At 37.5% G+C, this 12,354-nt stretch overlaps 1 protein-coding gene across 1 annotated transcript; it reads left to right on the top strand.

The window, feature by feature from the left end:
* Positions 1 to 3,385: 3,385 nt before the first annotated feature.
* On the top strand, positions 3,386 to 10,951 carry LOC140230310 (uncharacterized). Its single transcript, XM_072310462.1, has 4 exons — positions 3,386 to 3,737; positions 6,795 to 6,924; positions 8,334 to 8,401; positions 10,692 to 10,951. The coding sequence occupies exons 1-4, from the start codon at positions 3,386 to 3,388 to the stop codon at positions 10,949 to 10,951; spliced, it is 810 nt and encodes a 269-aa protein (XP_072166563.1).
* The last annotated feature ends 1,403 nt before the right edge of the window (positions 10,952 to 12,354 follow it).

The following is a 12,354-nucleotide window of genomic DNA, read 5'->3' as shown; positions in this document are numbered from 1 at the left end:
TATTAAATAGAAATGATTTTGCAGTTATAGGAGGGTTGAGCAATTCAAAGCCATTTCCCCCAAACCGTGCTCGACTAACCGTAAATATGTCAGTATAGGTACAAGTTGCTCAAGAGATGAATGATAAAACAACAACAGCACTCATAAAGATGCACCAGAACCAGAATATTTCACAGACCCCCTAAAATGACTCCCGAGACTGTTGAAGAGTTAGTATTTTGCTTTTAAAGGGAAGGTAAACCCAAAGAGCAATGTGGATTGAGTGAAAGCAGCAACATTAGTAGAACACATCAGTGAAAGTTTGAGAAAAATCGGACAATCGATGCAAAAGTTATGAATTTTTAAAGTTTTGGTGTTGGAACCGCTGGATGAGGAGTCTACTAGAGGATATGACGTATGAGTGGACAATACAAAGAAAATATAAAGGATATTCAACAAAAAAAATCACTTTTCTAGAATTATGAAAGAGCAGTGGACCAACCGCTTTCAGAAAGCAGGGGGAATAATTGCTACCCTTAACATATGTCAATATCAAGTTAATGGAATTTGTAATTTTCATGAAAAATGGATTTTTGTAGTATTTTCTTTATATTTTCTTGATATTGTAGTCCACTCATACGTCATAACCTCTAGTAGTCTCCTCATCCAGCGGTTCCAACACCAAAACTTTAAAAATTCATAACTTTTGCATAAGATTGTCCGATTTTCTTCAAACTTTCACTGATGTGTTCTACTAATGTTGCTGCTTTCACTCAATCCACATTGTTCTTGGGGTTTATCTTCCCTTTAAAACGTGCTCATTAATGTATGACCAGGGAGGTGGGACCAGATTATTCTCATTTTCACACAGAGGTTAGTCAATAAGACCGTTAGTGTTGAAATAACCTTTATCTTGTTCAAACCCTTTTTGTCAAAAAGTTACCCCATATACAGTTTGATTATGGAGAGGGGGTACTTTTTGCTGTGTTTATTTCTCTTTAAGAAACTCCATGCCTATATAGTGTACTAATACCAAGTTTGCAGGTGATATTTTCTTTTATTTCTTTATTTTATAGAATAATTCCAAGAAAATACATTGTCTTATATTTCTGAATCAAAAATAAGGATTGTAATGTGACCCTCAACGCGTCACTAAAAAGAACAGAAAAAAGGCGAAAAGATGTCTTCAATGAAACCGCAGGCATGACCTAGGCCTATACGTATTATTCCACGGCATACAGGTTAAAAAAAAATAGGATACCAAGGGCCCTTTTAAGTAGTCAATCGATATTATTTTTGACAGTAAACTTACTCAATGATTAAATGTGACCATACAGCACAAAACCAACAAAACGTTGCATGTCCTGATTTTACGCGAGGACTCAAATTAGGCAATTAAGTGAAACGGGTCAACCTAGTCAATCTTGAGATTTTCATATTTTGTGAAAGAGCAATTCTTCTCTAGCATTATTTTAAAGTTAAGGACCATAAAACGAATGGGAAATTGTATTTTTAGCCGTTTTTCTAGAACACTTTTTGTTGAAAAGTGTGAGCATTATGTCTTTATAGAGGCCTCCTTTCATTTCTTAAATACCCATACTGTTCACTTTCAATTCTAATAACTTTTGAAAGGATGAAGCTACTGCTTTGAAAGTTGGTAGGCTCCTAGTGAGTAGACACGGATAAAAATGTGTTGATAAAGTATGTTACTTCAAGATCAATCTGATAATCCCATTATTGTTGTTGCTATGGATTTTTATATCCTGTTTTGTCCCATTCATTGCACAGAGCACGGCTTGGTCAGATTTAGTGCTTATAACTTAGTACATCAGAACCTTTTTGTTTGCTTGTTTTTTTTTTCTCAGTACACACTTTTCCAGAGTGTGTGCTTTCTTTATTTGGATAGGTTAGGAGAGTCCATTTATATTGAGCTATATATATATATATATATATATATATATATATATATATATATATATATATACATATATCTATATAATATATATTTTATTTTTTGAAGCTTAGAGTCTGTTCTTTCAGAACTAGCCTTAATCAAAAATCTATTTCCTGCAATTTTTTTTTTTTTTTTGAGTGATGCTGGGTCACAGAGTTAATATTACAAACTTAGAATTTGTTGCTAAATACGCAAAGCACAAAAATTGAGAATCGGATAAAAACATTGATAATGGAGAATAATGGAAATTTTTTAAAAATCAAAGTGTAAGAAAAAACTTAATGCAAAGGCCATAGCACTACAAAAAGGGATCTAATATCATACTTGTCTTGTAAACGGTTTTGCTATAGATACCAAATTAGGCAATGCACGATGGAATAACGATGGTTGTATTAAATCACGGAGAGCGCCACCATCGCGTTCAACACTGTTGAACATAGCTCCTAGTAACAAAAACACATTTACAATGGAAACCGAACTCTCATGTTCATTATAGCTTTTGATGGTGACAGCTCTACTCTGAACAATTTTTGTATGCCGGAATGCGTACTATGTTTTTTGGTTTTGTTTTTGTTTTTGTTTTTGTTGTTTTTTAAATTATTATAATTGCATTCGGTGAATGTCATCATACAGCTAAGTCAGCAATATTCTATAGATTCTGGAACTGAGCAACAAGCTGCAATGTCTGTGGGCTGGGTGTGAATAGAAAGGAAGAAAAATATACAGAGACTGTTTTAGATAAAAGTTGACTGAACGATTCCATCCCTTTAATGGGCAGACAGGAAGGCTTCATTATGGCAGAATCAGAGAATAGTGGGTCAAAGGTTAGATTTACATTATACACTACGATAAAATCCATCTCTTGTACACATTCATTATGGCAGAATCAGAACAGTGTGTCAAAGGTTAGATTTACATTATATACTGCGATAAAATCCATCTCTTGATAGAGGAATACACATTTTAGCACGAAAGATTTATATATATATATATATATATATATATATATATGTGTGTGTGTGTGTGTGTGTGTGTGTGTGTGTGTGTGTGTGTGTGTGTGTGCGTGTGTGTGTGTGTTGTGTGTGTGAGCGCGCGCGCGCGTGTGTGTGTGTGGGTGTGTGTGAGGGAAAGAGAGGTATATCTATAGGGCATTCTACTATAGGACGGATACTAAGTACGTGACGGTGCTTGTGATGCGACCTGGGGATTCCCCGCGGTGCAGATGTCGGCCAAAGCCTATTGTGTTGGCCTCTGCTCTGGCATTTTGACTTCCGACGTTCATAGGTCCTACGGAGCAGCAAGTCAACGCATGGTTTGAAATTCACACCATTCATCAGCAGTTGCACTGCTTGCATTCTATCGAAGCACAAAAAAGGGTACGGGTGTTACTTTGCATTAATTGTTAGTAACTATTGTTAGTGTCGAGAAGGTTTTCTAAATCGTCTCTCCAAAATGTCGGATAATGTAGATGTTGTGAAAACACTGAAGGAGAAAATCGAAAAATATCATCCTGGAAGTACGATTCGAGCGGCGAACAAGCGGCCTCCAAACCCGCCACCACAAACACGAATCGGCCTCTTTGGTGGACCCGGTGTAGGTAAATCGGCATTAATCAACTCATTCCTCTACGCCACAGCTACGGATGGTCTGTGGACTCATTCAGCGCCCGAGGGGTACCAGTCCCAGATATCAACAACCAGGAGACGCAATGCTTACGATATCTCGGAAGGACTTGCCGTGTGCGATAATCGAGGGATGAGAGATTTCAGCAGGCAGTACATGTCCGAAGTACAATCTCAGCTTGGTAAGCTAGTTGCTATACATGGTAGCCATGTGTATTTCTTTCGTAAATTCGAAGTGTTGCTGTGACAGTATATAGGCCCCATTCATAACAGTATAGAATAATGTATTATAGTAGTGATGGATCTTTATATCTCGCAGTTTTAAGCATCCCCCTCTCTCTCCCTTACTACCTTCATTGGAGGCATTGGTGGTTAGAATGAATGTAGGCCTCTATCAAACATGATGATCGCAATTAGATAGGGCGTCTTGGTAGTTGCAAGAGAAAATGAGCACGTGAAAAATAAACTTAGCGACTTTGGGTATAAGAACCATTTCAGCTACTTCTCCACATTGCAAATTGATCAATGAATCATAATATCAGATTCACGACCGGTGCCACATTTTCAAAGGGGGGGGGGGGGGGGAGTTTATATTAGTTTCTGGTGCCACTTCCGGGTTTCATCAGAAAACATATAAGGTTCAAAAAGACTCGCTCTGGTAAAACTTGCATATCGGCAAAAGCTTAACCACATTCTTTTTTTTTTTTTTTTTCGCGTTCAGTTTCCAGGGTCAAAAAGGTCGGAGGGGGAGGGCAAAGTGGTTACACCGTTTGTATTCCTATGTATTGTGCAAAAAAAAAAAGGGGGGGGGGGTGCTCGATCACCCTCGTCTCCTCCCCCCCCCCCCCCCCCCGTTCCGCCGGCCCTGAGAAGAATATAAATCTGATTTCAAGTTCATACAAAAGAAAATACTGCAGTATATTCCTCTCAATTGTTGAATATTTCAATAAGACATTTTTTTTTTTTTTACGTGAAAGTGTAGAGTGAGAAAATTCAAGACTAGCTAGAACGTTGATGGATATCATCTTTGGGGTAACTTGAAGCATTACAAACGAGGGCGCACCCAGCGGAAATGAAATCCGAAAACGCAATTTTTACATGGAAGACGTATATTACTGTGTAATTATTGAATTATCTGATGACCGTTGAAGAGATTTAAGGTTCATGATCTCACAAGTTATTTGCAATGTGGGGAGCATGTCAGATTTTATATGCTGTGAATATTTCGAGTGCAAATCACCACAATGTGCAGGTTAGTGATCACGTATTTGAGCAAACAAAATGGTATGGTTGCCCCCCCCCCCCCCCCCAAAAAAAAAAGAAGAAAGAAAAGAAAAGAAAAGAAAATGGGACCTTAAATTAAAAAAAAAATGTTATTTTTAAGATTTCACGTGTTTTGACTATCATCATTATAATATCTAAAAAATTTTAATAGTCAAATAAATATCTACATGCACGTTACATTCACCGGCACACATTATTATGCACTGTCTTCTTCAGACCATGCACACTTGGTCTCTCCCCGGCTGTTTTGTTTCATTTTTGTTATCATGCGTCCGTATTGTAGAATATACGCTGTATCATCCATTTCAGAGGCCTCCACCAGCATTAAGTTATATTTTACGATTACAGTCTTCTGCACTATGTCCTGATGCGGTGTTTTGTTACCTGGGTATGAAAAAGAAATCTAAATTGTCGATTATTATTATTATTATTATTATTATTATTATCATTATCATTATTTTTAATATTATTATCATCATCATTGATATAACATTTTCATAACTATTCAATTCAATTCAATTCATGCTTTATTTCATTTTTCGAAAAGAACATAAACATTTCACTTTCTTTGGTAACAGAGAATAAGGTTGCATAGTCAAAACAAAGTAAATTGAGAAAAATATAATCGAGGAACCTTGGAATAAGAAATACGTTGTAATGAAAATTGACTGAAGTAATAAAGACGACATAATACGTAAGACATCGAAAAATGGAGGGACCCACTAAAAAGACAATGCTTGTAGAATGTGGGCCCCTCAAGTACAGAATGTCAATAGAAATTGAACTGATGCACAAAGGGGAAGAAAGACTGGGAATAAAGTAAAAAAGAAAAAAGTCTGGAGTATTATCTCAGTCCAATCACTGGACGAGTTCGTGGACTTGAATTTCTGTTCAAAACTGAAGCAACCTGTCACCCACACACACAAAAAAAGAATGCAACAGGTATTATTGTAAGCAACAACAAGGCTAAATTGGCTTTGGGAACATCATTGGCAGCCACGGCAGTGTGTAACTGCATATCTTATATACGAACACGAGATGGCGTTACACTACGCCGCGGTCATTTGCCAACTTAAACCAATATCAATATTTGCCACGTTCTCAAAGATTGAATGTGCCTTGAAGCACGAACTAAAAGGGAAAAGGTATATCATAGTACATTTTCTTTTGTAGTTGTTTGAAAGCATATACCTTAGTTGCGTGGAATCTTATCAATCAGAACTTGCCTCCGAACCTTGTTCAGTATTGCACAGAGAAAGGCTATAGTATCAACAAACAAAAACTGCTATAAATATACGTACTCGTTCATCCCAAGAACAATCACAGACTGGAACACACACTCCCATCGACAGTTTCCGACATCACAAAGAAAGACTCCTTCAAAGCAGCAATCCTACAGTACATCCAGGAGCAAAGCAACTAGACCCCACACTTCTCTCTCCGCGCAATATAACACCAGCGCACCCCCTGTCCGGTTGGCCCCTGCTAAGGGGTGTTGGACAGTAAACAAGAAGAAGAAGAAGAAGAAGAAGAAGAAGAAGAAGAAGACCAATCGTCATGATCGTAGTTTATAACAATGTCTACATTCTATGAGATTATCTACTTCACTGAAAATCAAATGTCAAATGTTCACATTACTAAACTGGATGCTGCAGATCACGTGAAATGATTGAATGACACAAAGATGTTATTTGCACCTACGTCGTACGTATTCGCTGCCTGCTCACATAATCAATGCATATGACAGGACATGTTGATGGCGTTTGTGGCAGCTATGGTATGGAACACCACTGTATGTTAAACTATGTGCATTTTTATTGTGGTTGTTGTTGTTGTTGGCGGTTTACCAAAAGATCACTTATATCAGTGTGACAATACTGTTTTGAAACGTGCTTGCAAACGAGCTTTCTTCTCCTTTTTTTTTAATACACGTATATCTTTCTTTGCATGTCCAGTTGGTGTCCGAGCAGATGGGACAGAAGTGGAGTGGGATAGAACTTTCTTCCAGAAATTCAGCGCACCTATGGAATGGATATTTAAAGCGCAGGAGGGACAAAGGATACATTGTGCAGTTCTTGTCCTGAGGTGATATCTCTCACACTACGTTGTGAAATGGAGCTTGAGTTCATAATACATTCAATCAAATAACAGCAGAAAGATGACTTTCATCAGAGGCGCACCAAAATATGATATATTTCGTAGATACAATCATGTATACTGTACCTTTTCCAGTGCGATTATACAGTATGGCAAAAAAATACAATCGGATTTTCGCATTGATAACACCCAATATAATTAAACTGTCTAAATGCTACTTCAGGGTCTTAAAATACATGTATAACATCTTAGCTCTATTTTGCAGAAAACCCCATTTCGTATCCTGAAATTGTATTTGAATAACACATGGACTCACTATTTTAAAGTTATCATTGCGGAGGGTCCCGTTGTATTTTATCTATCTATTTATTATTATTATTATTGATGATATTTATTTATTTATTTATTTATTTTTTTTTTTTGGGGGGGGGGGACATACGGTATACTGCACTATGTAACTTGTTAGGTCACCTATTTGGTAAAACAGCAGCAGGTTTGTGTAGGACTATGTTCCTGTAGCAAGCTCGATTTATTATTATTATTATTTTTTTTTTTTGCGTTGGCCCGGGGCCACCAGAAATTGATATCGGACAACCATATTGTTAAGAAATGAGGTGTTTTGGTAACCTAATTGGGCCCTATAGGACCACCAGTACTGTGTACGGGGTTTTAATGTGTTTTTCTAAACTAGAAAAGGGACAATAACTTGTGCTAAACGTTTGATAAATGCACACATTATTCAGCCATAGTTGCCACCACCAAGGTTGCCAAATCGCCCCTACAGTCTTCGCAGCCGAACTCACGCTATTTTACGGCCAAATTCGGCCACACTATTTTTTTTTCTCACGGTTAAAATTTGCTGCTAAATTTCGTCTGTCCAATAATTGAAGTGGGTATACGAACAATTTGTAGTGAATGATAATACCATGAATATGTAGTTCATAGAAAAATCAAATTTATGCCTCAATTCAATATTGAATGCAGTTATACTATGAACTATCCATTGGACTGTGAAAGTGAGTGGTATTTGACGCACTTTATCACTTGCCAGTTTTCAAATAATCATTATGGTTTATTGTATTATTAAAACTTTATTGATTTTAATTGTTTATTGTTTATGATTTTTCTAACTTTTTCATTGCCGGGCAGCCAAATAGAACGTAAAGAATAGATAAAGAGGTTACTTTCGAGCCTTCCTTATAAGAATGCATCAACATTTACAGTGATAATGTACGTCATAAAAACGAATCAATTTTGATACACTTTCGTCATGTTGGTTGAAGGTCAGTGCTAGCATTAAATCATTATGCAGGAAATGTCTTTTTAATCATTCAACTGCATTATTAACTCGGTTTCCGTTTCTTTCGGTTTTTATCTTTTGACCATCTTCCATATAGTGCTAAAAATCTGTCCATCCAGCCATCAGACTTGCAGAACCTGATTAGTACTGTGAAGAAAGTTACCAGTGAGTAAAAAAGCCGAGTTTACCCATTGACCGTGTTGACTGCAGATTATACACTTGCACAGACTTCACAGGGCATATCAAAATTATCCACGTCATTTTAAAGTTCTAAATGTTAAGATCCGTTAGAATAAAAACAGCTCGAGAGGCTACGACATCATTACCTCACAAAACTGTCAGTGGTTTGAACATAAAATACTTTTTTAAGTCATAAAAGTTGATGATTTAACACCTACAAACTTCTCTCCTTTCACCGTCTTGTACAAATCGAAAATGTTACTTTGCAATTATTCTATATCATTTCGATATGGAAACAAATAAATGAAAATGAAAATAAAGCCATTGCTGCTGGATTTTCACAAGATTGATTTTGCTATTGCCGTATATTTACTACCATTATTAGTATGTTGCTGCAAAGAGATCACTCCCTGAAAACTTGGGAAATTTTAACATTCCGTAATATTATTGTTATCGCGTACATTCCATTAAGTTGACAGTCGCAATGTTTGACAGGAGCTACGAAGCTACAGGCCTTGAGGGATATTTCTCTGTATCTCTCTATTTTTATGCCTCCGCCACGAAGTGGTGCCGGAGGCATTATGTTTTCGGGTTGTCCGTCCGTCCGTCCTTCCGTCCGTCCGTCCTTCCGTCCGTCCGTCCGTCCGTCCGTCCTTCCGTCCGTCCGTAATGAATTTTGTGGACAAGGTAACTATCGAAACCTGTTGAGGTATCCTAATGAAACTTGGCATGTATGTGTATTAGGGGGTGAAGTTGTGCCTATCAACTTTTGGGTGCACATGCTCAAGGTCAAAGGTCAAAAGGTCAAGGTCAAATACATAAAATTTCACTATTTCCACCATATCTATTGAATGCCTGAAGATATTTTCTTGAAACTTAGTGTATATATGTATTACCCAATTAAGATCTCTGGTGAAAGTTTGGGTGATGAGGTCAAAGGTCAAAAGGTCAGGGTCAAATACATAAAATTTCACTATTTCCACCATATCTATTGAATGCCTGAAGAGATTTTCTTGAAACTTAGTGTATACATGTATTACCCAATTAAAATTCTCTGGTGAAAGTTTGGGTCATGAGGTCAAAGGTCAAAGGTCAAAAGGTCAAGTAAAAATATTAAAACTTCTTTTTTTTTCTCCGTACCTTGGAAAATTGTTCAAGGTATCTTCATGGAACATAGTATATACATGTACTGACTGGAAGTGATTATCTAGAGAATGTAGGGTTCATGGGGTCAAAGGTCAGAGGTCAAAGGTCAAGTGCAAGACTTCAAAATTTTACTATTACCCTCATATTTATGCAATGCCAGCAGGGTTATTTTTTTTACACTTGGTGTATGCGTGTGTAATCTAATAGAAATTCTCTGGACAGTTTTTTTTTCTTCTTTTTTTGCCTCAAAGGTCAAAAGGTCAAAGATCAAGTGAAAGTGCTGAACTAACTTTTTCCTCCATATCTCGGAAGTGGCTCAAGTTATCTTGAAACATAGTACATATTATGCATGTTCTACCTGAAAGTAATTATCTTATGAATTTTAGGGTCAAGGGCCAGATGAAAATGGTAACAATTTACTATTCAATTCAGAAATTGCACTTTTTCTCCACACCTGTACCTTGAAAATTACTCAATGCCTAAATGTATGAATGGGTCAAAGTCAAGTTAAAGTCCTTCAATCCCTAGATACATGCTCTCTTACTCATCCAATTAAACCTAGGTCAAGGAAGGTGAACATTCAACACATTTGTGACAAACTTGTCATTTCAATATTTTGCCAATTTTGTGAAAATGTAATCACACATTGTCCACATGTACTATCTAGACCTATTGGGAAAATCATGCATTATGGCGGAGGCATACCAGTCGCCAAAGCGACATTTCTAGTTTTTTTCTATTTCTCTTGTTCTTGTAAATTTATTCAGGAGTCATTATCGTCACTGTCATTACACCTATTTGATGAGCGTTGTTATTGTAGTCAGATGTTGTGGGGGCACTGTGGCATAGTGAATAAGACTCCCGAGTCCCAAAAGGGAGGACGCGAGTTCTAATTCACCACAGTGCATGCTTGCGTCCATGGACAAGATGTTTTTACTCTCCATGTCCCAATCGACCCAGATGTATAAGGGGGTATATCTGGCAACGATAGGGTAATAAGAAATGACCGGCAGGGTCCTCTGGTAGAGCAGTGTAAGCGCTGAAGAGACTACCCTGAATAAAGAAGATCATAATCACCACATTTATTTTGAACACTAACGCTTTTCCTCCTCTTTGTTTCTTTTCCAAGACCAACCTCCACTGGTTGCCATCACTCATAAGGATTCTCAGTCGGATGCCAGGGTACTGAAAGATTACAAACTATCTCTTGAGAAAGAAGGCATCAAGGACGTCTTCACGATCGAGAATTACACGTTCAGCAACCACCAGTACAACCACGACAAACATCGCACCGCCCTGGAGATTTTGCACCATTGCGTGATCGCCGCTGACGAAATCATGAAAGTTCTGCCACCAGCAGAACGTGGATCCTCCTGCACCATTCAGTGAAGGGAGTCGGAGAAGTGGATCAGTCCATGGACCTAATACACATGGACATTCATCGTATCGTTAATTAATTCATGCACCCGTACATCTCAAAAGCGCCACAAAGACATTTTTAGCATGCTTCACTGCTTTGATCCTATGATCGTCACCGCCAGCAAGCCGGGAGTAGAACAAGACGGAGATTCGAGAAATCTAAAACTATATGCGCTGAAGAAAAAATCCTCACAAAAATCAAGTAAAGTGAATATGCAGTGTGCATGTGATGTATGTTAGAAAATCATGCCTCAAACCATCTCAAACAATTTCGCAGGTAGCAGGCAGTTTTCAAAAGAAAGCTAACATTTTGGCAGAATGATTGTCATTTGTGATCTCAATATTTCACTTTTCCGCAGCTTATTCCAGAGCAAGAAGGGGTGGTAATGGTAGATAACAGGTATCTTGCCATTAGGCAAGGTCTTATGCATGTGCGAAAATGTGCGAATCAACAATTACCCATCTTTTGACAAAAAATTGTCATGTTCTCAGGTTTTGCTGCTCCTCATCATTTGTATTTACTCAAAGACATTTCCATCTGAAAAAGGCACATCAGCGAAACAAGACTGAAGTGAGGGAAACTATTCTTTTGTTAGTGACGATACATGATCACACAATCGTTATTGTCTAGACACCTGAATGTACTCATTGAGATGCACATAATCAGGTGGCGGTGGTGATGATGGGATCAAAGAAAGACCTCCATTCATAGTCCATGTGTAGTAGGTCCATGTTCGGTCAAACCATGGAGCTATATACTACAGGATTACTAGCTCCATGTTCACATCAAAGGGGTATACAAGGTGGCACAAGCACTCACTCTTATATGAAAGTATAATTAAGGAAAAAAAAAGATAACCGTTGATAGGTAAATGACTTACTTGAGAGATATTGAACTGTCCTTGATTGGTTGTGATTACAGATACTTAAAGGGGCTGTACAGTACTGGTTGAGATGGGGACTCATGTTTTTTTATATTCCTAAGTGAGATAATGAGAAACCTCTTATGAAATATGAAAGAGCATGTAATTTCAAGAGAGTCCGTCCACTCAATCAGATAATTGAATTGAATAGAAAAGGTTTTATCAAAAATCATGTCTGGCAGCCAAAGGCTGAATTGCACATGTTTACAATCATCGTAAAAACAGATTATTTCAGTGCTCTGTACAAACAATGGTAAAAGACATTATATCAAAACGTTACGGTGGTCACATGTGGCAAATCTCGAAACAAATGGTCAATCAGTGAGGGTACCAGCCCCATCAATACTAGAATTACTTTAACAAGAACGAAAAAAAAAGATAAAAAAAGATAAAAGCCTGATAACATGAATGTACCTGTCACAAGTTAAAAAATCGGTAGTAAAGACTGTA

This window comes from Diadema setosum, chromosome 7, assembly GCF_964275005.1.
Source record: "Diadema setosum chromosome 7, eeDiaSeto1, whole genome shotgun sequence".
Lineage (NCBI taxonomy): Eukaryota > Metazoa > Echinodermata > Echinoidea > Diadematoida > Diadematidae > Diadema > Diadema setosum.
Note: the sequence above shows the minus strand (reverse complement) of the source record. Positions and strands in the feature narration are given on the sequence as shown.

What these genes read in the sequence shown, in the direction of transcription:
- LOC140230310 (XM_072310462.1), top strand. Translation starts at nt 3,386, where the DNA reads ATGTCGGATAATGTAGATGTTGTGAAAACACTGAAGGAGAAAATCGAA. An exon ending in CGAAGTACAATCTCAGCTTG is followed by an intron (nt 3,738 to 6,794) that starts GTAAGCTAGTTG and finishes TTGCATGTCCAG; the next exon opens with TTGGTGTCCGAGCAGATGGG. An exon ending in TGTGCAGTTCTTGTCCTGAG is followed by an intron (nt 6,925 to 8,333) that starts GTGATATCTCTC and finishes TCTTCCATATAG; the next exon opens with TGCTAAAAATCTGTCCATCC.